The following is a 24,419-nucleotide window of genomic DNA, read 5'->3' as shown; positions in this document are numbered from 1 at the left end:
ATTTTCCCTTCTAGTGAGAGAATGGTATGGTAGATCTCAAATCAATGAAGGCTACACTCAGAAAGACCTCAAGACTTCTTGAATATGCTGCTCAAACAGTTTCACTTTTGTTTCTACTGCCTGTCCTTCCCTTCTCACATTTATCTCCAGACTTCTTCTCCTTGTCCAGATCTATTCCACCCCCCAACAATCCTCTCTATTCATTGAACTTTTTGAAACTTTGCACTTTTGGAGAGAGGTAAGGGATCGACTCTGTGTACACAAATTTGCAGAGGGACAGTTGGGTAGAGGGACAGTTGGGTAGAGGTCTGTTATTTCTCACCTCTATTATATATTTTTGCTATTAACAAGCATGTTATCTCTGGAGACACAAACCCACAGTTTGAGAACTGCAAAACTGAGCATCTCTGATGTTATCTTCTAGACTGAGGCCTGGTCTACATTACTAGGTTAGGTCGAATTTAACTGCGTTAGGTCGATTTTTTTTTATAAGGAATGCATCTACACAACCAACCCTGTGATGAGTTGGATCACAGAAACCCCCGTGGGAACTGCCAACTGATGTGCCAAGACTACTTCTGCCCCTGCTTTCCCTGCCAGCTTGGGACTCCAGCACCCTGTCTTGTTGTGCCAGACACGCCAGTCTGCGCCAACACAGACCCAGGGTCTGAACCACATGCCCCAAAGCTGCAGATTTAACTGAAAGCAACTTACAGAAGTGTTCCTGTCTTTAACACTCAGATGCCCACCTCCCAATGGAGTCCAAACCCCAAATAAATCCGTTTTACCCTGTATAAAGCTTATACAAGTCCATGTCTAAGAAAACTGAATACAGATTAAAAACCTCACCCAGTAAGCTTTACAGACTAGTCTCCTTCTAGTCTGGGTCCAGCAGTTACTCACACCCCCTGTAGGTACTGTCCTTTGTTCCAGTTTCTTTCAGGGATCCTTGGGTGGTGGAGAGGCTATTTCTTGAGCCAGCTGAAGACCCTCTGGAGGGGTCCCCCAGGGGTTTAAGTAGACTGTCTGTCTCTTGTGGGTGGAGACCCCTTCCTCTCTCCTATGCAAAGTCCAACTCCAAGGTGGAGTTTTGGAGTCATATGGGCAAGTCACATGTCCATGCATGACTGAGTTCCTTACCAGCCAAGCCACATTCCTGGGAAAGCTCTGATGTGGATTGGCGTCTTCGAGTTAATTGTTGGCTTAAGTGGTTCTTGATTGGGCACTTAATTTGCACTTTCCTTTCTCATGAAGCTGACCAAATGCTTTACAAAGGCTATCAAGCTAATATACAGCCAATATTCCTAACTTCAAGTACAAAAATGATACATGCATACAAATAGGAGGAATGTATTCAGTAGATCATAACCTTTACATAGATATGTTACATGGCATATGTAGCATAAAACATATTCCAGTTATATATACATTCATAAGCATATTCCCATAAAGCCTTATGGGGTACACTGTCACAACCCAGTTCCGCCGACCTAAAGGACTCTTAAAATCGACTGCTGTACTCCTCCCCAATGAGGGGAGTAGCGCTAAAATCCTGGGTCGAATTTGGGGTACTGTAGACGCAGCGCTGTGCAATTCGATGGTATTGGCTTCTGGGAGCTATCCCAGAGTGCTCCAATGTTACCGCTCTGGACAGCGCTTTCAACTCCGATGCACTAGCCAGGAACACAGGAAAAGCACCGGGAACTTTTGAATTTTATTTCCTGTTTGGTCAGCGTGGCAAGCTCAGCAGAAGAGGTGACTATGCAGTCCCAGAATCGCAAACGAGCTCCAGCATGGAGTGAACGGGAGACACTGGATCTGATTGCTGTATGGGGAGAAAAATCTGTGCAGGCAGAACTCCAATCCAGCCGAAGAAATGCTGATATGTATGCCAAAATTGCACAGGTCATGGTGGACAGAGGTTATACCAGGGACACACATCAGTACCGTGTGAAAATTAAGGAGCTCAGGCAAGCCTACCAAAAGACAAAGGAGGCAAATGCTCCAGGTCAGAGCCCCAGATATGCGGCTTCTATGATCAGCTGCATGCCATTCGGGGGGGGGGACCCTACCACTACTCCACCACTGTCTGTGGACACCTGCAAGGTGGCAGCCTCACGCAATATAGATGAGGATTTTGTGGATGAGGAGGAGGAGGAGAATGCGCAGCAGGCAAGTGGAGAATCCGTTCTCCCTGGCAGCCAGGACCTTTTCCTCAAACTGGAGCCAATACTCTCCTAGGGCCTATTGTTCCCAGACCCGGAAGGCGGAGAAGGCACCTCTGGTGAGTGCACATTTATAACTACACTACAGGGGTTAAAAGCAATTGTGTTTTAATGTTTGATTTGCCCTGAACAATTGGGATGCATTCACGGCCAGTACAGCTACTGGAAAAGTCTGTTAACGTGTCTGGGGATGGAGGGGGAATCCTCCAGGGACATCTCCATGAAGCTGTCCTGGAGGTACTCTGAAAGCCTTTGCAGAAGGTTTTTGGGGAGAGCTGCCTTATTTCATCCTCCACGGTAGGACACTTTACCACGGCTAGCCAGTAGCAAGTAGTCTGGAATCATTGCAGCACAAAGCATGGTAGCGAATGGTCCTGGGTTTTGATCGCAATCATGCAACATTCAGTCTTTATCTTTCTGTGTCAGCCTCAGGAGAGTGATATTATTCATGGTCACCTGGTTGAAATAGGGGAGTTTTTGTAAGGGAACAGTAATCCCCTCTGTTTGGTGATCCACGGCACATTAGACCCCAGTCATGCTGGGCTGTTTGCGCTTGTCTAAAAGGGATTATCCTGGAGAATAGCCATGTGGGGGTGGTGGTGGGGGGAGGGGTGTGCTTCACATCCACCCCAAAACCGCAGCCCCTCCTTTTAAATGGCAAACCCAACGGGCATTGGTTGCTATGGGAAAGGAGTGCGCTGCAGTTTGAAACCATTCCCACATGTTACGAACATGGAAGAAGCCAATTTTGCGTACCCTTTGGCTTACCATGGCTGCCTGGAAACGGAATCCTGTTGCCCAGCCGTGTGTGATGTGTCACCATACTGGCAGGCACTCAATATAACAGGCAAAATGCAACCTTGTACCTAAAACACACATGCTGTCTGCTGTGAATTGCTTGATTCACTGTGAAAGAGCCTCCCTTTTGTTCTCAGAAATTTATCTTCTTAAATTCTACTCTCCTTTTTTTCCCCCTGCAGCTGCAAATGTTTCTATACTCCCCGTATCAACTCCGTCCCTGAGGTTATCGCAGATTAGAAGGTGACAAAAACGCACTTGAGATGACATGTTTTCAGAGCTCATGCAGTCCTCCCGCACTGATAGAGCACAGCTGAATGCATGGAGGCATTCGGTGGCAGAGGCCAGGAAAGCGTGGTCAGAACATGCAGGAAGAGATGCTGAGGCTAATGGAGCAAACAGACATGATGAGGCATCTGGTGGTGCTGCAGGAAAGGCAACTAGAATACAGAACCCCGCTGCATCCATTGTGTAACCGCCTGCCCTCCTCGCCAAGTTCCATATCCTCCTCACTCAGACACCCAAGAACGTGGGGGGGGGGAGGCTCAGAAGGCTGTCATTCAAACAGCTTTGATTTGTAGTGTGGCTATAATAAGCAATGTGGCCTTGTCCTTCCCTCTTCCCCCACCCCACCCGGGCTACGTTTTATTAGTCAGCGTTGTCAGTAATCTCAAGTTTTTTTAATAAATAAAGAATGAATGGATTCAGCACAAAACGGACTTTATTTACTGTGCCAATGTGGTTGAAGGGGGGAAGGGATATTGGCTTACAGGGAAGTACATTCAACAAAGGGGGCGCGTCAAGGACAAACACACACAACTGTTACACCGTTGGTCCCAACTGTCACACCTGGTCAGTCATGAAACTGTTTTTCAAAGCCTCTCTGGTGCGCAGTGCATCTTGGTGTGCTCTTCTAATTGCCCTGGTGTCTGGCTGTTCAAAATTGGCCGCCAGGTGATTTGCCTCCACCTCCCACCCTGCCATAAATGTCTCCCCTTTACTCTCACAGATATTATGGAGCACACAGCAAGCAGCAATAACAATGGGAATATTGCTTTCACTGAGGTCTAACCTACTCAGCAAACAGCGTCAGCGCCCTTTTAAACATCCAAAAGCACATTCTACCACCATTCTGCACTTGCTCAGCAATTGAACTGCTCCTTACTGCTGTTCAGGCTGCCTGTGTATGGCTTGGGTCGCCAAGGATAACTATTGGCATTTCAACATCCCCGACGATAATTTTCTGGTCTGGGAAGAAAGTCCCTTCTTGCAGCTTTTCGAACAACCTGGATCTCCAAAAGATGCGAGCGTCATTCACCTTTCCTGACCATCCCACGTTGATGTCGGTGAAATGACCTTTGTGATCTACCAGTGCTTGCAACACCATTGAGAAGTACCCCTTGTAGTTTTTGTACTGGTTGGCAAGGTGGTCCAGTGCCAAGATAGGGATATGTGTTCCGACTATTACCGCTCCACAGTTATGGAACCTCATTACAGCAAAGCCATCCACTATGACCTGCACATTTCCAAGAGTCACTACCCTTGTTAGCAGAAGGTTATTGATTGCCTTGGCTACTTGGATCACAGCAGCCCTCACGGTAGATTTGCCCACTCTGAATTGATTCCTGACTGACCGGTAGCAGTCAGGCGTTGCAAGCTTCCATGGGGCTATTGCCACTTGCTTCTCAATTGTCAGGGCAGGTCTCATCTTGGTATTCCTACGCTTCAGGGCGGGGGAAAGCAATTTGCAAAGTTCCATGAAAGTGGCCTTACGCATGCGAAAGTTTCACAGCCACTGGGAATCATCCCATACCCGCAACACTATGCGGTCCTACCAGTCTGTGCTTGTTTGCCGGGCCCAAACTGTATAAAATCGGTTGCTAAAGATAGACGTCTATAAAATCGACCTAATTTCGTAGTGTAGACATGCCCTGAGCACTGTGTCCCATTGGGTAGATAGAAAGAGTAACCTAAATAATCTATACAGAAGCCCCTGGAACCCCATAAGATTGGTCCCTAATCCATGAACTATTGGAACTCATTTACAAAACTTTTTTCTTAAATATTACATGAATATATTGTTTCATACTATAGAAGTTATAATCCCTATTACATGAGATATTTTTGAGCTATAATGTATCTTAATTAAAACTATCTTTAGATAGTTTCTTTCCTCAAAAAGCATTTTTATAAAGAAAAATCTGATTTAAATAAAAAGAAAATCTGTTTTTTTTTTATTATTTTTTTTAAATCATTGATTTTTATCCACCCTGCTTATGAAACACTGGAAATCAGCAATCCCTAGTATGTGGGCATAGTGAATGAAATTAAAGGAGAGTTGTCAGTGCCATCTGAATCTTGGACGACAGTATAGAAAATGAGTCTAACTGAACAAAAACTCTTAACGTATTTAGAAAGACTCTAGTCCTTTTAAGTTGACATTCTTTAATTTAGTTATTTATGCTTTGGTTGTAAATAGATGTCAACAACAAATCCATGGTAATTGAAGCTGTAGTCTAAAACTGCAAAACATTTTTTTAGATGTTGTCTTTTCTTGACCTTCCAGACTTCTCATCTCTTGTTTTAATATCCATGTTAACTATGAAGGTAACCCAAAAGAACGATATGATCTCTTAATTTTTATAAAATGTATCTGTGTATATTTATACAAAACATATACAGATAAATCTGCTGAGTTGTAAATCTAAAACATCTTCACTTCCCTTCTTCATGTGGTAAATGATGCCTCTCAGTGGCTGTGGGGCATACCTGTTATGGCTGAACTTTCAGAAGTCTGGAGATTTAATGCAAAGAACCAGTAACCTCATTTGCATAGGTAAATATGCAATTCTTTATTTCAGTAAATTGCAGCAAATGTAACACTATGATAAGGCTGAAATATGGACTGAGTTTTACTAACAGAAATATCTGTTACTGGCTGGGAGCTGCGGGTGGCTTTGCAAATGTAAACAAACGGTCTGGTGGCCCGCCAGTGGCTTGTCTTGATGGGCTATGTGCTGCCTGCGGGCTGCAGGTTGCCCACCACTGACCTAGAGTATTTCCTCAGCTCTTCACATCAGGACCTTTAAGCTGGTAGGCAGCAATTGTGCAGAAAACAGCTTTAAGGCTTTTTTGTTTTATGGTTTTATGCTGCAAAGTTATATCAGCATAGCTATGTTGGTCAGGGGTATTAAAAAAACCCACCCTTGACTGACATAGTTCTGCCAACGAAACCCGCAGTGTAGACACAGCTATGTTGATGGAAGAGTGCTTTTGTCTTCAAAACAAGTGGATTTTTTCGGTGAAGGCTGTGTCTACGCTAGATGGCTATGGCAGATGAGCCTCTATAGTGTAGACACGGCCTCAAATGGGAGTCTCCTAACCAATCAGGAAACTTCACAGGTCTGTCAGGCCAGTCAGGAGACGGGATAAGTGGAGACACAGCATGGGGCTGGTGTGGGGTCAGACAGGGGCTCATAATGGCTAATGGGGGAGGACAAAGTGGGGCAGGGGATGAATGGGAATGGAGGCACAGGGCAACAGGGGCGAGGGAAGTGCAGGACCACATGGGGATGGGGGTAGGGGTGCAGGGCCACATAGGAATGGGGGATGGCTGAGTGGGGGCACAGAGACATGAGGAGAGGGTGTAGGGCCACATGGGGATGGGGGTGTGGGTATCTGAGTGGGGGTGGAGGAACACGTGGATGGGGGTGCAAGGACACGTAGTGGTACAGGGTCACATGGGGACAGGGGCAGATGTGCTTAACTGAATGGGAGAGTCTAGGGGTCAGCCAGGTTCTGCATGGGGGAAGCTCCTTAACAATCCCTCCCCATCCCCCCGCCAAAAACCTGTTCCATACTTTTCCCACCCATATCCGACAACCCTCCAAGTTCACACCCAGGCTCCTTCCCAGTACTTACTTCCCTCTCCCTCAACTCCTCCCTTACCCCTGACTCCCCCAAGCCTTTGCACTGCTTCTGAGCGGTGTGGGAAATACGGTTCTGTATTGTAATTTAAATGAATTATTACTCACAGTTCTGGATTAATATGCTGAGTAAGAAATCTATTTATTTGTCAAACATTTCCTGAATCTTTTTTGTTGTCTGTATTGTTACAGACATATTTGCTGACAAGTTTTTCGAAATAAATGCCCCCAAAAAATTGAAACTGGTGTGATTATATTGTGTTATTTTCACAAATAAAATATGCAGAATTTTGCAGAATTTGAAAATATTGTGCACAGAATTCTTAATTTTTTGGCACAGAATTCCCCTAGGAGTAGGAAACTGAATAGCATGTTTATCCCAAAATAAAGCTTTCAGTATATGAACAAAGCTGTTTCCTCTTGGGTCAAAAACAGTTACCTCTAGTGGGCAACAATGCCTTCAGCACCTGCAGCTTTGAACCTTTTATTCCATTATACATCACTTTTTTAAACTGAGGGAATAGTTTTCTGTTCTAAAAATACTTTTTCTGTATAAGTATGTGTTTGTATTTATAATAATTTAAGGTTAAACCCTTCATATGAATATCTTTTCATTCTTATCACTTTTTCCATGATTTTATTCTTTTAGGGCCAGATTCTGGCACCCTTACTTGCAATGTGTATCACAATACTCTGCAAGAGTCCCATTGAAATTAGCTTGAGTAAGGATGGCAGAAATTTGCCACAGCAAGTAAGTATAGGAAAGTCTAGCCCTTATTCTTGAATTTTTTTTTCTCCCTCTTATTATTCCTTTCCTGATTCATATATCCGATTCAAAGAAGGAATAACTGATAATGCAAAGCAAAGAAATCCTTAAATGTTGAGTAATTCTGCTAGAGTAGCTCATTTAAATAATTAAAAAGATTTACATCAAAAGGGAGGCTCAGGTCTTTTTTTATTTTAGGGTATTCATGAGTTTCAACTGTCTCCAGAGAAGTTAAAGTAAACTCCCAAATTGAATTTGAAGCGAGAGATTACAAGAGTGAGTAACTTTAGATTCTGGCTGACGGATTTAAAAAAAAAATCTTTTGAAAGACTGATCTGATGCCTTGTAGTACAGCTCTCCCTAGTAAATACAGTGTTCATAAGGTCTGTTATTTGTCTGTCTTTTTTGTTGTTCACAGAATGCGTCTAAGGAAATTGAGAGAATTTTAGTAATTTTTTGTTAAAGCAACTTCCATCTGAGAATTTAAGAAAACTCCTATGTGTAGTATGTTTCTCTTTTAGTTTACTTACAGCAAGAGAATTTCTGCTTGTGGCCTAGAAAATCCTAGTTCAAGTTTCTGTGGCAGTGGTATTCTTCATGAAAATGAGATATATAGCTATCCATATAAATACATATGTGTGTATGTGTAATATATATATCTATATAAAAAACAGAAACACATCATCAGATGTTAAATGAGCCCAAAGTAAATCAGTATAAGGAGAATAACTGTATTATAGATTGTGCTTTATCCATGGAAGTGATAAGCATTTAACATATCAATACTTGTCATGCATATTACAAATCCTGTTTCTGGCTGAGCTCCTCATTCAATACAGATTTCTCAAAAGATGGGACAGTAAACATAGATTATATTACTGTTTATTTGGCTTGAGATTTTTTTTAATATGCCAACAAATCCATCCAGTGAAACTGTAGTATCACTTGCTGTCATACTGACAGATAAATAAGGTCCAGAGAATGTTATTTTAGGCAGCAAATAAGCAATAAAGTTGCTTTTGTTAGTTGCCAATGGTAATTTCACAGGACCAATGTGAAAGTTTTACATGGAATGCCCAGGATCAATGGCCAGTGTTCGCTCCATGCCAAATTGCTACTAGACTTACTTAAAACAAGAATAATGTTTTAACTGTTCATAATTTGAAAATAGTTATAGCTTTTCAAAGACAATAGAGTATAAAATGTCTGGTATGCTAACTTTGAGCTCCCCGATAGACAACATTTGGTACAATTGCATCAAATAGTGTGAAAGCGTTTTGTGTTATCGAGTATTTTTATTACATTAAACCTTACTTGTGCCAAATATTACATTGCTCAGAGAACATGGATAGCTGGATTGGGATTGTTCTTTAAAGAAGTAAGAGGAGATGAATTGTCTTTCAGAATGTTAAACTTTTTCTAGGCTCAGTACCATATTCTTAGCGTGAAAACTGTAAGATTCCAATTTTAGTCAAGAGATGATGGCCTTTTCTTTATGATTCTGTACTATTTGATGAAGGTGCCTACCTACCTTTCTTTCTTAACATTTGCTGATAATTTAGAGAAATAGTAGTTGTGAATATGGGGAAGAACTGCTTGCTTCCCACCCCTGTTACTTTTACCGGCTTGTAATATATCTAATTACAGCCTGGGTTTCTTTTTATTCTGTGTTAATTTTAAAACAAAAGTTTGATTAAAACTGGCATTCCAGTTACCATATCATCATTTTAAATTGAGATGGTGTGGAATTAACATTTACTGATTGTGAAAATATTCTGAGAGAAGTAGTTTAATTAATTGGTACAATTTAAAAAGGGTTGTATAAAAAGAGTGCAAGAGTATAATGTAGTCTTCCCTTGATTTGTGTGTGTAATTCTTGTTGAACTTAATGAGTTATGTTTATTCACCAAATAAAGAAAGGAATCCTATTCTTTATTCCTTTACTATGGTGCAATATGAATAACTGTCAGAAAATGGTACTTATTTGCTGATCATTGTTTCATAACCACAAGAATATCTCACAACATTGAAAATATAAATGAAAATTGATTTTAATTTTGGGCTAGCTTCATACAGGCATATGCCTAAACTGTTGAATCAGTACGTCATATGCAATGTATTTATTTACAGCCAGTCTCTTACAGATTGACATATTGACCAAACAATAAATGATTCACTGCCTCTGTAAACCCCAGAGTCTTAAGTCACCTTCCACTGTTTGTACAGAGCTCAAATAAACAAATTAGTGCAAACACTGTGGAAGTTATTCTCCAACATAGGAAAATATAAGCAAAGACAAGCTTTAAGGCTCAAAAGTGGTTTTGCTGAGTAAGATGAGCCATGCAAACCTTTTCTTGGAAAATTAACAAATAGAAATTTAATGTGAAAAGCAATAGGTCACTGGATAATTGTGTCCCCTAATCTTGTATTTGGCCTGAGCATAATTTATTTTTTGGGGAAAAAACATCCTCTTTTCCCCCATATGTATTTCTACTGTACTTCTAATATGTGGATGATATGGCCTGTGTAGTCCATAAATTGTATTAATGGGTATTTAGACAGCACTGACAAAAGTGGACAAATGTTATACCACTAACTGTGAGCTAGCATTTTTAGTGTTTTTTTAAACTACACACACACACACACACACACACACACACACACACACACACACACACACACACACACACACACACACAGTGTTAAATTTCTAACTTACAAAAGCATAAGCAATGACACACAATCCTAAGGAAACCACAACTGGTGATACTTTGCTATAGGTGTGGTGACAATCTTCCTGATGTGTTGATTGTACATTGAGTATATATTGAAGTTTTAGGATGTCAGTCTCTTAATATATTGCCTCCGGTCTTTGAGTGTTTACTTATCCATCCTTTATAGTTCTTATCTTACACTCCTTTTTGGAATTAATTTTTTTGTTTTGGGCTTGGATTTTTACTCTGTACCAATTAATTGGTGACAATACCAGGAGAAAATGAAAGCAGATTATTCACACTTTACCATAGTTGTAGAGTTATAGCTGCTGTGCAGAGACTGTGTAAAAATATCAACCTTAGTGCTATAATAAATTTTATTAGAAGAATAGAAAGAAATGTGGTGGTTGACTGGAAAAAGGCTAATGTAGTGCCCATCTTTAAAAAATGGAAGGAGGAGGATCCAGGAAATTCCAGGCCAGTCAGCCTCACCTCAGTTCCTGGAAAAATCGTGGAGCAGGTCCTCAAGGAATCAATTTTGAAGCACTTTGAGGAGAGGAAAGTGATTAGGAACAGACAACATGGATTCACCAAGGACAAGTCATGCCCGACTAACCTAATTGCCTTCTATGATGAGATAACTGGCTCTGTGGATGAGGGGAAAGCAGTGGAAGTGTTATTCCTTGACTTTAGTAAAGTTTTTGATATGGTCTCCCACAGTATTCTTGCCAGCAAGTTAAAGAAGTATGGGCTGGATGAATGGACTATAAGGTGGAGAGAAAGCTGGCTAGATCATCGGGCTCAACAGGTAGTGATCAATGGCTCCATGTCTAGTTGGCAGCCGATATCAAGCGGATTGCCGCAAGGGTCGGTCCCGGGGCCGGTTTTGTTCAATATCTTAATTAATGATCTGGAGGATGGTGTGGATTGCACCCTCAGCAAGTTTGCAGATGACACTAAACTGGGAGGAGTGGTAGATATGCTGGAGGGTAGGGATAGGATACAGAGGGACCTAGACAAATTAGAGGATTGGGCCAAAAGAAATCTGATGAGCTTCAACAAGGACAAGCGCAGATAAGTGCACTTAGGACGGAAGAATCCCATGCACTGCTACAGACTAGGGACCGAATGGCTAGGCAGCAGTTCTGCAAAAAAGGACATAGGGCTTACAGTGGACGAGAAGCTGGATATGAGTCAGTATGCTTTTGTTGCCAAGAAGGCTAACAGCATTTTGGACTGTATAAGTAGTAGCATTGCCAGCAGATCGAGGGATGTGATCCTTCCCCTCTATTCGGCATTAGTGAGGACTCATCTGGAGTACTGTGTCCAGTTTTGGGCCCCATACTACAAGAAGGATGTGGAAAAATTGGAAAGAGTCCACCGGAGGGCAACGAAAATTATCAGTGGGCTGGAGCCCATGACTTATGAGGAGAGGCTGAGGGAACTGGGCTTATTTAGTCTGCAGAAGAGAAGAATGAGGGGGGATTTGATAGCTGCTTTCAACTACCTGAAAGGGGCTTCCAAAGAGGATGGATCTAGACTGTTGTTCTTCGAGAGATGTCCCTGTGGGTGCTCCACTCCAGGTGTTGGTGTGTCCCTGCGCCTTTGCTCGGAGATTTTTTGCAGCAGTACTCCTAGCGGCCACACATGCTCAGAGGCTGCCCCCCGCTGTGAGTCTAGGTTGATAGTACGCATGTGTGGCCAGTCTCCTCAGTTCTCTCTCTACCGTCCCCGGCCTGAGACGGAGCTCAGCAGACACGTTAGGAAATCCCTCACTCTTGCTACAATTACCCTTCTAGTAGTTAGTTTGTTGTCAGTTCCTTGTTAGTGTAGTTAATTACCTCTTTTATCTGTTACCAAAAAAAAAAAAAAGTTTTTCTGTCAGCCGCAGCCGCTTCGGCCATGCCGGGCTCCACAGGCTTCAAGCGCTGTTCTACATGTAAGGAGGCTATCCCGCTATCAGATGGCCACTCAAAGTGTATAAAATGTTTGGGGGAAGCCCACATTCCCCAAAAATGTGCCCGCTGCTGTAAACTCAGTTCCAAGGCACGGAAGGACAGGGAGCTTAGACTTAAACTGCTCCTCCTGCAAAAGTCTGTCGGGTCAGTTTCAGACCCAGGCGCTGAATCCGGCACACCCCCCCCCCGCCTCAAAAAAACTGAAAAAATCTACAAAGAAGGGACAGCCTTCTTCACCAAAAAAGGTTGTGAGGCACAAGGTTTCTTCAGGCAGATCAACGGTCTCCCTGCCTGTGTTTCCTCGCCTCAGCAACTTTGATGAGCTGGGCTCCTCAGGAATCGCGCGAAAGCCGCCTGAGGCTGCAGTGGCGGCGCGAGACTCTGGTGCCGAGGCATCAGGCTTTCAGTTGCCTGCCTCTATTATGGCACCGCGACAGACGCGGTGCCGACATTTTACAACATGCCTGATCCCCTGCAGGCTGATGTTGCCCGCCCGGCACCGACCGCAGCACCGACAACCGCGGAGCAGACTGACAGGGAGATCACAGGCAAAACCTCTGCTCAGAGGAATGCTCCCGCACGGCAACCTCCCCCTGCACAGCTTTCACCTCACGCAGGAGCCTCACCTTTTCAGTTTACTCAGACAGCAGATCTATTGGTATCGCCTATCCTGCAGTCTCCCCTGATGAATGCCTGTTCTTCTCCAATGCCTGAGTCCGGATCTGAGCAGCCTTCCTCCAGTGAGGGGGAAACTGATCCACACGGAGTTTTTTCTCCATATCAAGACTCCCACTCCCAGACCCCAGTCAATAGAGGTTATAAGAAAACTACCTCATCCTACTCTCAGGATCCTGTCCCCTGGGGGGTGAACCCCTGGATGGCACCACCTATGCCCTACCCACCACCATGGCAATATTGGACACCATGGGCATCGTACCCTCGAGAATACGTGGGCTATGGCAATTCGACCAGACACAACACTGGTCTAGCGCCACCACCTGACGAATCTGCAGGTGACACAAGACACCTGGCAGCACAGTCACACTTCCAGGATCAACCTAGCCCTGCTCCTATTCCAGCAGAGCCGGAGGTAACGCCTGAGGAAGCCTTACTTCCCCTTCCTCCAACACTGTCGGATGACTACGCAAAATTCCAAGACCTCTTTAAAAGAGTTGCCAGTGACTTGAGAATTAACTTGGAGGTAGTCACTGAACAACAGCACAGACTAAGGCTGATCATGGAATCATCACATGTATTGAGTCTGTTGAGCTTTTAAGCTCCATAACTATCCCTGAGTAAAGTGAGAAGCATCTCATGAATTGGGTTAGCTGAGAAGGAATGTGAATCGGGACAGGAACCATCGACTGATCCCTAAGAAGTGATGGCCCTGCAACGTTGGGCCATGGATAATGTTGGGTGTTTGATGTGGTCCACTCAAACGGGGTGTTAGGAGCAGCCCCACTGCCACCATCAAACTATTTGGAGGGATCCTCACAGTTGAGCTCAGAAGCATCTCCCGCCCTTTCCCCATCTTGCTCTTGAACTTGAAGGTCATTGAGACATAGCAGGAATCATAGTTGGTACCGGGATCAGTACCTTTCCCACAGAAGAGACATGGGAACCTGACCTAGTTCTTTCTGGCTGTCAGTGCAGTAACTTTATGCACAGTGGCCTCCATGGAATCCTTGGGGAAGTCCTTTGTTTGGCAAAATCCTAGTTGTTTGTTCACTCTAGGATGAGATCACCTATATCTCCAGTGACACCCCCCCCCCCCAAGAGCCACCAGACTTCAGCTGTTGGCAGAGGTGGCTCTCTGCAATAGGGCATCCTGAACCTTTAGGGCAGGCAGAAGTCATTCCTGAGTATTCCACTGATCCCAGCTACATCTTCCTCCTCCTCACCAGATGACACAATGAAACCCAAGTCCTTGTCTCCATTACCAAAAGACTTCAGATCGTATCATTATTTGTTCTGGCACATGGCATCAGCCTGAGGTATTCAGGCTGAGTTTCTTCAGGAGAAGATCCATAAATTGGTGGATATCCTCCAGCTATTGGCTCCTGGGGAAGTTGCTTTCCTTATAAATGAAGCAATACTAGAACTTGCTAAATCTCTATGGAATACCCCAGCTTTGTTAAAGCCCACAACAAAGTGTACTATGTGCCAGTGCAGGATTTCGAATCTTTTTTCTTCTCACATCCAACTCCAAATTCCCTGGTTGTGACAATGGCAAAATGAGCGAGCAAGACAGAGAAGATATAAATCTGCGCCTAAAGAAAAGGAGTTCAAAAGGCTAGATTTAATGGGAAGAAAGGTCTACTTGATTTCCTTCTTGCAGATGTGCATTGCAAGCCAGCAAGCTCTGTTATTGAAATAGGATTTTGTGAACTGGATGCCACATCCAAATTTGTGAACAAGTTGCCAGAATTCCCTAGAGAGGAATTTATGGCCTTTGTTATGGAAGGCCATTTAGCGCTCAAGACATCCTTGTAGTCAGCCCTGGTTATAGTAGATGCTTCATCTGTGCTCATGGCCTTGGCTGTAATAAACATTTTAATAAATATTCAAGTTCTGCAGTTTCTCATTGAAGTCTGTTTTTGTGTCCATTTATTTGTTTGGCCAAACCGGAGTGTCTCTAAGCAATGTACATGGCAGAGGGGCGTTGCTGGCACATGATGGCATATATCACATTTGGTAGATGTGCAGGTGAATGAGTCCCCGATGGTGTGGCTGATGTGGTTAGGTCCTTTGATGGTGTCCCTTGAATACATATGCAGATAGAGTTGGCAACGTCGTTTGTTGCAGGGATTGGTTCCTGGGTTAGTGTTTCTGTTGTATGGTGTGTAAATCACCGGACAGTCTCTACGCAAACGAATAAATGGACATGAATCAGACATCAAGAATTGTAACATTCAAAAACCAGTAGGGGAGCACTTCAATCTCCCTGGAAACTCTATAACAGAGTTAAAAGTGGCAATTCTTCAACAAAAAAACCTTCAAAAACAGACTTCAAAGAGAAACTGCAGAACTGGAATTAATTTGCAAAATTGACACCATCAAATTAGGCCTGAATAAAGACTGGGAGTGGCTGGGTCACTACAAAAAATAATTTCCCCTCTGTTGATACTCACACCTTCTTGTCAACTGTTGAGAATGGGTCACATCTACCATGATTGAATTGGCCTCGTTAACACTGACCCCCTACTCAGTAAGGCAACTCCCATCTTTTCATGTGCTATGTATTTATACCTGCCTACTGTATTTTCCACTCCATTCACCTAATGAAGTGGGTTATAGCTCACAAAAGCTTATGCTCTAATAAATTTGTTAGTCTCTAAGGTGCCACAAGGACTCCTCGTTGTTTTTACCTGTATTGTAACTGTTGTTCTTCAAGATGTGGGTACAGACATATATTCCATGATCCATCCTCTGTCTCTTTGCATTAGAGTCTCCATCTGGGGATTTCGGTGCAAAGGAACTGAGTGGGGAGGTGGGGCAGCCCCACCGTTATATAGCCAAGATATTGGCACATGCACTGCCAGTATAGTTATTGCTTGGCAAAATTCTCTGACTTTGGTGTGCTGGGAGCACACACACCTGAGTGGAATACTTGTGTGCACTCACATCTTGAAGAACAACAGTTACAGTACAGGTAAGTAACTGTCTCTTTTCTTTCTCAAAAAAGACCTCTCACATAATTTTCTACAAGAGTTTTGACACTAAGAACATCATTGATGTGTATGCTTTTTGTAAACTGTTTGCTATTGACTTCTGTGATGTACATTTATTAATGGTTAAGAGTGAGAATTTTTTCCATTTTATTTTATAAATAAAGTATTATATGCACAATAATTTACTCCTGGGAATTCATGTCCCCCGCAGATTTCTTTGCTTCCTTTGACTTTCTGACAGGGAAGCAAAGGGAATCGACAAGAGCAGTCACGCACCACTACCTAGTTGTGCAGGTACATCGTTTCAGGCACCTGGAGCAGCTGCGGAGAGGTAAATCACCGCAGGGCTGGGGACACCCCAGCCAGTGGCTTCTACCCTGAGCTGGGATTAGCTGGTAGTCCTGGCTGGGCTGGAAGCAGGAGAAGATGGGACTTCCACTTTCCCTGCAACTAGTGTGCTGGGGCTGTATCAGACCCACCACCAGAATCCTCCCCCAGCTGCAGGAAGCTCAGCATCCTCCCCTGCTTCCTGCCCCCATCGCTCCTCAGCTGTGGAGGGAGGGGTCACTGTACAGGGAACTGCTCCCCCATCTGCCAAACCCCCATGCATCTGGACCTCCCATACCTAGACACCCCTGCCAAGCCTCACCCAGTACACCCAGAACCCCCCTAGCCCTCCATACCTGAACCGTACCCCATTGAACCCCTGCATCTGGAGCCCCCTGCAGCCAGACCCCCTGCCGCCAGACTCACCCCTGCACCCAGACCACCCCCACTGAACTCCCTGCACTCAAAGTTTCATCCTGACAAATCCCACCCCCTGCACCACCCTGATGCCCCACATCCAGACCCCCATGCCACTGACCTTCAATTAGTTGCATCCAGACCCCCACCACACCAAACCCCATTCCCTCACACCCGGACCCCTCCGCTGAGCACCAATCGCTTTCACCTGGAAGTCCCAGCAGAGTTCCATTGCCCCCCCTGCCAACAAGCCTCTGTGCATCCAGATCCCCCCACACTAAGCTGCCTGCACCCAGATTGTCCCACACCTAGATCTCCCCACACTGAGCCCCTCCACACTTGGATCCTGCCTGGTTGAGTCTGCCTGTCCCACACCTGGTGCAGAGGGGCAGGGCCCTAGGATGTTTCTGGGGCAGGCCCAGGCCTTACACTGTGTCAGGTTTGGGTGCAGCCTCACCACTGAGTCTGTGTCCCCAAGGTGGGGGTGTGTGGAGGCTGCAGGGTGATCTCTCACTTTCGAGCAGTTAGTGGACTGTGCTCCCCACTGCCATGCTGGAGCCTCTGCATTTATTTACTGACAAACAAAACTTGCAAAATTTTAAAATATTGCGCACAGAATTTTTAATTTTGGCACAGAGTGCCCTCAGAGGTAATAATAATAATGTACAATTAAGTGTACAATTTGTCCACCAAATATTAAAATTTGATTGCCTTTAGTAAGATTTCAGAGTATTTTTTTTTTTTAGCTGTTTAACTCCGAAAGTTTGTCTCCAAATTTCCTTCAGATTTAGTGGAAAAAACTGTTACACTCTGGGACTTACCCTACATAACAGAGACTTGAATTTTAAGAGTAATGCATGTGAAAATCACCTTATTGTAATGAAATCCTGTTTGCAGTCTTAATTTTGGAGAAACTATTTGTCTGTTCATAATGATATTATAGAAAATATTCTAAGAAAACCTCATGCAAAAGTTGAGTTCATTGCACATTTATAATCGCTAGCATATTAATATTTTAGCTAGAAACAATTTCCATACAGCTGGGCCCTAAGCTACTAGAGGGGTCAAGTGCATATTCTGGTGAGGGTTTTAAAAACAAAAATATTTTGTCATTTAAAAGTTCTAAACTAATACAGTTTTCTTAAAGAGCTGCTCTCCTACCAAGCCAGAAATCCACTATATCTTACACTCAGTGTATGCAGACTGTTGATATTGTCTCAGTATATGTTGTTTCATCACAGTGGTGCACTGCTGGTGCTACAGACTTTGCCATTCATATAGCACATGCAAAACTATTGATAGGAGAACTTCAAAAGTTCTAAGATAAAGTAAACATTCCAAAATGTGAATCTGAATCCATAAATTCTCCTTAATATTTTGTGATCTTCTCCCACAAAATCACCTTTCCCCGTTTAGGCCGTAACTCACTGGGGGGAAAATCTAGCAACCTGCTATCCTATCTAGTGTGATTGGGGCAGGCAATAACTTTGCTCCCTCATTTTGGCAACTTTATGGGGGCACTAATCCCCTCCTCCCTCTCCCAAATTATCCCTCAGTATAGTGTTTCCCTCTTTCCACTCTCCCTCTGCCACCTTTGCTGGGTACCCTTTTATTTTTGCCTGTCCCCAGTAGAAGGTTCATCTTCTCTCCCCGTTTCTCGCCCTCCTCCCCTCTCTGAGTCCTGTTGTCTTCTTTCTGCCTCTACACGGGGTTTTAACAGTTCCCTCTTTTCTCCCATTTCCCTGAGGAATCTCATTGTCGTTCTCCACATTGTGGGATACGTGATAGGATTACAGCATCGTCAATGCGGAGGCTAGCTGAAGCTGCTGCTGTTTGTAGCTGCCTCCAGCTTATGGAAAGCAATGAGGAGGGCAATGAAAGTATACTTGGAATTCTCTGGTTGCTTAGCAGCGCTGGAGCAGTGACTGCTGGTGGTCAGAGGCAAGGACTTGAACCAGTTTTAATTGTATTTTTAGTCTCAGGTACCAGGTCCTTACCTCTCCGATGTCCCTCATTTCAAGAGATGTCACTCATTTTAGATCCAGTGTCACCTAAGATCTGCACAAATTTAGTGTCCCCTCATCTTTATTTTTGAAAATTATCTACATCAAAACCAAATAATTATGAAACAGGTGATAAATTCATTTACACTAAAGGAATGAATCCCACATAATTTTTAAGTTTCCTGCATAAATAATGTTTGTGTATCTTTTGGTTCTTTGCTATACATCGCTTCCTACAGTTGGGCCAGGTATGACTGAGGGTATGTCTATACTATCTGCCAGATCGGCGGGCAGCGGTCGATCCAGCGGGGGTCGATTTATCTAGACGCAATAAATCGACCCCCGAGCGCTCTTCCGTCAACAACTGTACTCCACCAGGCCGAGAGGCACAGGCAGAGTCTAGGGGGAGCATCAGCAGTCAACCCACCACAGTGAAGACACCACAGTGATTTGATCTAAGTACGATGACTTCAGCTATGTTATTTACGTAGCTGAAGTTGCGTAACTTAGATCGATTTCCTCCCCCCACCCCAGTGTAGACCAGAGCTAAGATAGTCTCAGGCCTCCACCTCTTTCCCTCCCCCCCCCGCAGCTAGTCTCTCTTTACACAATTGAAAAACTCAAAACTTGAGAACAAAATGGTATCGGTTTATTCAGCAGTTGCTTACTTATAGTGCTGAAGAGATGATTGACATTGTGATGCTAGCAGATCAGGTCATGCCAGAGAGTATTCAGGTCAATTCACTTGTGTATTAGTATAGAGCAAAGTAATTGTTAAATTTATAAGAGTGTATTTGGTGTTTAAACTACATGAAAACTAATGGATCTTACATGTATTATTTTACTTGTGTGTCATGTTATAATGTAATAGCAAACATCTACATGTAAATATCCCTGTAACTGAATAAATCAGACAAGAAAGAAGCCTTATGAAATGCAAATGAAGAACTTTAACAGAAAAAAGGCTAATTTCAAAGCAGGTGGCCATGGTGTGCAATGACTGAAGGTCAGAGACTCAAAGTGTTTTCCTCACTCACTGTCATCAAATGAAAAGCCCATGTGGGTAGAGACACTGGCAGCTTGCTTTCTGTCAGAAGAAAATTAAAATATGGATTCGAGGAAAAATCCTGCATCTCTGGACTGTTTGTATTCTAACAGGTCAGAGAAACTGAACGAGAAGACAGAGATTCCTAGAATTATTCTGAGTAGCCCTGAAATATTTTTTGGGAGACCGGCAGTTTGTTACATCACTGCCACTATTTGGAATTACAAACTGTGACTCACCTTTATATATATTCTACATGCTTTAACCTCTCAATAACTCTCACTTCCTTTTCTTAGCTAATAAACCTTCATTTAGTTTACTGTAGAATTGGCTACTTGTGTTGTCTTTTGTGTAAGATCGGGGGTAAGTGATTGGTCTCTTGAGACTGGGAGCAACCTGATGTGGTGTGATTTTCGGTTTATGTAAACTTTTATCACAAAGTTCAGTTTGCTTGGCAAGATAGACTGGAGAGTCTGTGACTCCATGGTAAGACTGGTATAGTGACCCAAGAGTTCACATTTGTTACCGGTTTGATGAAATACCACCAGCTTGGGGTGTCTACCCTGTTTTCTGACAGTCTGCCTTGAGATAGGCACTCACAGTTGTGAGCCAAGACAACTCCCACCTGTTCATGCTCTCTGTATGTGTGTATATATATCTCCTCAATATATGTTCCATTCTATGCATCCGAAGAAGTGAGCTGTAGCCCATGAAAGCTTATGCTTTCATAAATTTGTTAGTCTCTAAGGTGCCACAAGTACTCCTGTTCTTTTTGCGGATACAGACTAACACAGCTGCTACTCTGAAACCTGCAGGTAGCATGAGAGACATCATCCCTTGAACATTTAATAAACAATGTGAAATAGTCAGTATATGTTCCTTAGACTATATATGTGAAGGATGTTTAAAATGGAATAGAAACAAATTATATAATAAGGGGACTTTCACTGATTAGTTTAAATGCGCATAATGTTAACTAACTGTATGTAACTTCTGAAATCTTAGCCTAGACTTTTTTGTTTTGTGACTTGGGACACTTCACTATGGATAAACTTTAACATTTATAGGCTTCCTAAAATGTGTTCCAAAGCTTGTGGCATCTTGGATGTCTCAGTCTTGAGTTTCTTTTTATGTACAAATTGTAGTGTACTTAAAACACATTCAGTACACACTTCAAACTACACATATATCCACTGCACCAACTCAGCATTATGTTTAAGAAATCTTTGCACAATAATTATGTATTACTTCCCTGCCAAGTGGTGAGTTAAAATATGATCTTACTTGCAAGATAAAGGGATGCAAAATTTAAGAGTGTTCTTCTCAATACATGAGTGTGTACTCTTGGGTACACAAGATCTTAATCAAAATAGGAATAACAAAACTAATCAATGAATACCTAAAATGCAGTTTCACACACATGAAGATCTTTTTACGTTCTATGTTATAGAAATAACATTTTGAAATATTTTTTAGGAAAACGTACTATCCCAAAACCACATCCTCCAGTTGTAGGTGAGGTGACCCACCACAGCATTCAACTCTCTTGGGATTTGGAAAATACAGCACAAAGAAAAGGACCTCAAGAGCAATGGCTAAAGATGTCAATTGAAGAAGAGGACCCCAAATTACATACCTATGGTACCATTTATACGTAGGTGCAATGTTAATGAAGTTTTATCTTAAGTTATGGCTTGCAAAGCATTTTGAAGATGAAAAGTGATGAAGAAATGCTAAATATTTATTATGGTGGCAATGTTGTTTTTGTTATGTTCTGAAAACTATTACATTTTTCATTCAATTTTTAAAATCTAATTTCTTTCAAAATAAATTATTTAATATAAACACAATTTTTGAGGTAATAACATGTATTACCTATACCTGTAAAAAAAAAAAGAATATGTTGTTACTCTGCTCCACCTTGCTTGATCATGAGGGGTGCATACCTGAAGCAACTGAGTACACCTACATGGCTGTTAATTTCCATTCAATTCCCTTGGTCACAATTAGTGACTGTCCCCTTAACTGCTATATATGGCTGTCAGTATGTTAGGTGATGTTGAGAGACCATGGTTGAAATCCTGGCCCCCCATGAAGTCAATGGCAAAACTCCCATTGGCTTCACTGGGGCCAGAATTTCACATAATGTGTGTGTGAGGTGTGGATTCTGCTTGGCTGACAGATAGCTGAAAAGAAAACTAAACCTACCATGCAACCTGCTGGCTGACAGCTCCAAAGTGGTACAGTCATCTGGGAGAAGATGGCCAGTTCCCATGAGAATATATTTAACATTATTAGGGATGACCTCTCTTTTTTTTCTTTCCATGGGTTATGGTCTGTATAGGCAAAATGTGGGAGAGAGGGGCACTAGTCAACCCCCACCCCAAAGTGGCTTCATATCCTACTCCCACAAAATGAGCACTGAGTCCCTTTATTTCCCTTCCACATTGTGCCTAACTTGAATAATGATTAGTTAGCAAAGTGCAGAACTTGCCTCTGTAGGAGTAAGGAGCTAAGATGATGCTAAGAGTGATTAGGGATGTTAGGGTTAGAGGGCAGAGGCTGTAGGATCTGCTCCTTCCCTTCCCTTTTGGTCATGTCTGTATATAAACAGACACCAACATAAAATCTGTAAGATGAGCATCTTGTTTGTAAAGCAGTCCATGGATTGATGTTGTATGCTGTTCTTCACAGTACAACCTGCCTTCCCCTAAAGCCCCAGGCGATCAAACTTCTTAAGACTAGTCACTTCTTAACTTGAGCCTCTTGCATTGCACTGTTGTATGGCATGCTGCACTGACTCCAGATTCTTCAGTAACGCATAATATGGTTCCCAATATTTAGAAAACCTTACAGTGTAAGATTTGTCACTAGGTGGCAGAATTAGACTGTATTAATACTGACCTTTTATGCTCCGCCAAAGGAGTTTCTTTCACATTTCATATATTTTAAAATTAAAATGTTTTTAAGATGCTGGGTTTTGGGGAAAAAAATCTGATAAATATAGCATTTTTAGAAGAAGAAATTTTGCATCTTGGATGCAGTAGGTGTCAAAGGGCAAACTCCATAGAATTCTTGTAAATAATTAATAAACCCTTTCACTTTGTATTTGTTATGTAAAATAAACTTATTAGACACCTGTTTTTTTCCCATTGGGCTATTACTGCTGCAAAATGTATTTAAGCTATAAATGACAACAAAACTATATATTAGCACCTGGTTTATAAAGATGCGCTCAGATCTGTGCCTAATTTTCAGATATACTTGCAGCAACTGCATGCACAGATTAGGTATTTGTATAGGCAAATGGCTGTTTATGCTTCTAATGGGCAGTTTGCATCTGAAAATATCTAATTTACATGCTCACTTAACCTTAAATGGGTGTATAAATTAGGCTTTTTGTCAACATGAGAGAGTTTTACCAGTTATATTGATATAGTTATATAGGTACAGTAACTCCTCATTTAACATTGTAATTATGTTCCTGAAAAATGCAACTTTAAGTGAAACGATGTTAAACGAATCCAATTTTCCCATAAGATTTAATATAAATGCGGGGGGTTAGGTTCCAAGGAATTTTTTGGGGGGCAGACAAAAGGCATTATATACTGTACAGCACTGTACTCTACTGTGGTGGGGAGGTGCCCCTGGCTTACCCCACACAGGCACAGCCCACTGCAGACAATGAGGCAGGCAAGGGCGCTAGGAAGCACCTTGCGCAGCAGCAGCTTCCTCCCAGAAGAACAGGCGCTGACTTTGCCGGGGGATGCTCCAGGCCTGCCTCTTCCCGTCACCGCTCCACTCCAGGCCCACCTCTTCCCACCCCCACTCCACCTCCTCCCCGGAACATGCTGCATCCCCGCTCCTCCCCCTTCCTCCCAACACTTCCGTGCTGCCAAACAGCTGTTTGGCAGCACTTAGGACTTTCTGGGAGGGAGGGGGAGGAGCGGAGACGCGGTGCGTCTCCACTCCTCTCCCTCCCACCAGTGGCAGATTTAGAGTTAGTGGGGCCCTGTGCTCAGCTTCATTTTTGGCCCCCCCCATGGGGGGACCATTCTCTCTTATCTCCCCCCCCCCCCCATTTTTCATTTTTTTTCTCCATTCTCATCCTGGGGCTCAGGACTGGGGGTGCTGGGTCTGGGAGGGAGTTAGGGTGCGGGAGGGCGCTCAGGGTGGAGGTGTGGGAGGAGGCTCAGGGTTGGGGCAGTTAGGAGGTGCAGAGGACTTACCTGAGGTAGCTCCTGTTTGGTGCAGGGGGTGTGCAGGTGGCTCTGCGCAGCGCGGCACGGCCTCCATGATTGTGGGAGCTGCCCCCCGCCCCCAGGCAGGCAGGGCTACCCGGAACACAGGGGCTTTAGGGGCTGCAGGGCCCTGGGCTAAGGGAGCTCCAGGGCCCTGGCTTGCAGCGTCTCTCTTAGGGTGACCATATTTCAACAATCAAAAAAGAGGACTCGGGGTGCCGCCCTAGCCCTGCCCCAGCCCCACCCCCTCCCACTTCCCGCCCCCCTCAGAACCCACCTACCTGTCCCCTGACTGCCCTCTCCTGAGACCTCCCCCCACCCTAACTGC

At 43.5% G+C, this 24,419-nt stretch overlaps 1 protein-coding gene across 2 annotated transcripts in view; it reads left to right on the top strand.

Annotated features, from left to right (window-relative positions):
- The window catches only part of FANK1 (fibronectin type III and ankyrin repeat domains 1), a gene marked incomplete at its 3' end in the record, with an annotated part of 67,961 nt that overhangs the window by 25,549 nt on the left and 17,993 nt on the right, over positions 1 to 24,419 (top strand). The window contains 1 exon segment of one of the 2 annotated variants that reach the window (XM_034776512.1): positions 21,327 to 21,504. In XM_034776512.1, the coding sequence (XP_034632403.1) occupies positions 21,452 to 21,504 (53 nt within the window). 2 annotated transcript variants of the gene reach the window in all.

This window comes from Trachemys scripta, chromosome 7 (assembly GCF_013100865.1).
Source record: "Trachemys scripta elegans isolate TJP31775 chromosome 7, CAS_Tse_1.0, whole genome shotgun sequence".
Classification (NCBI taxonomy): Eukaryota; Metazoa; Chordata; order Testudines; family Emydidae; genus Trachemys; species Trachemys scripta.
Note: the sequence above shows the minus strand (reverse complement) of the source record. Positions and strands in the feature narration are given on the sequence as shown.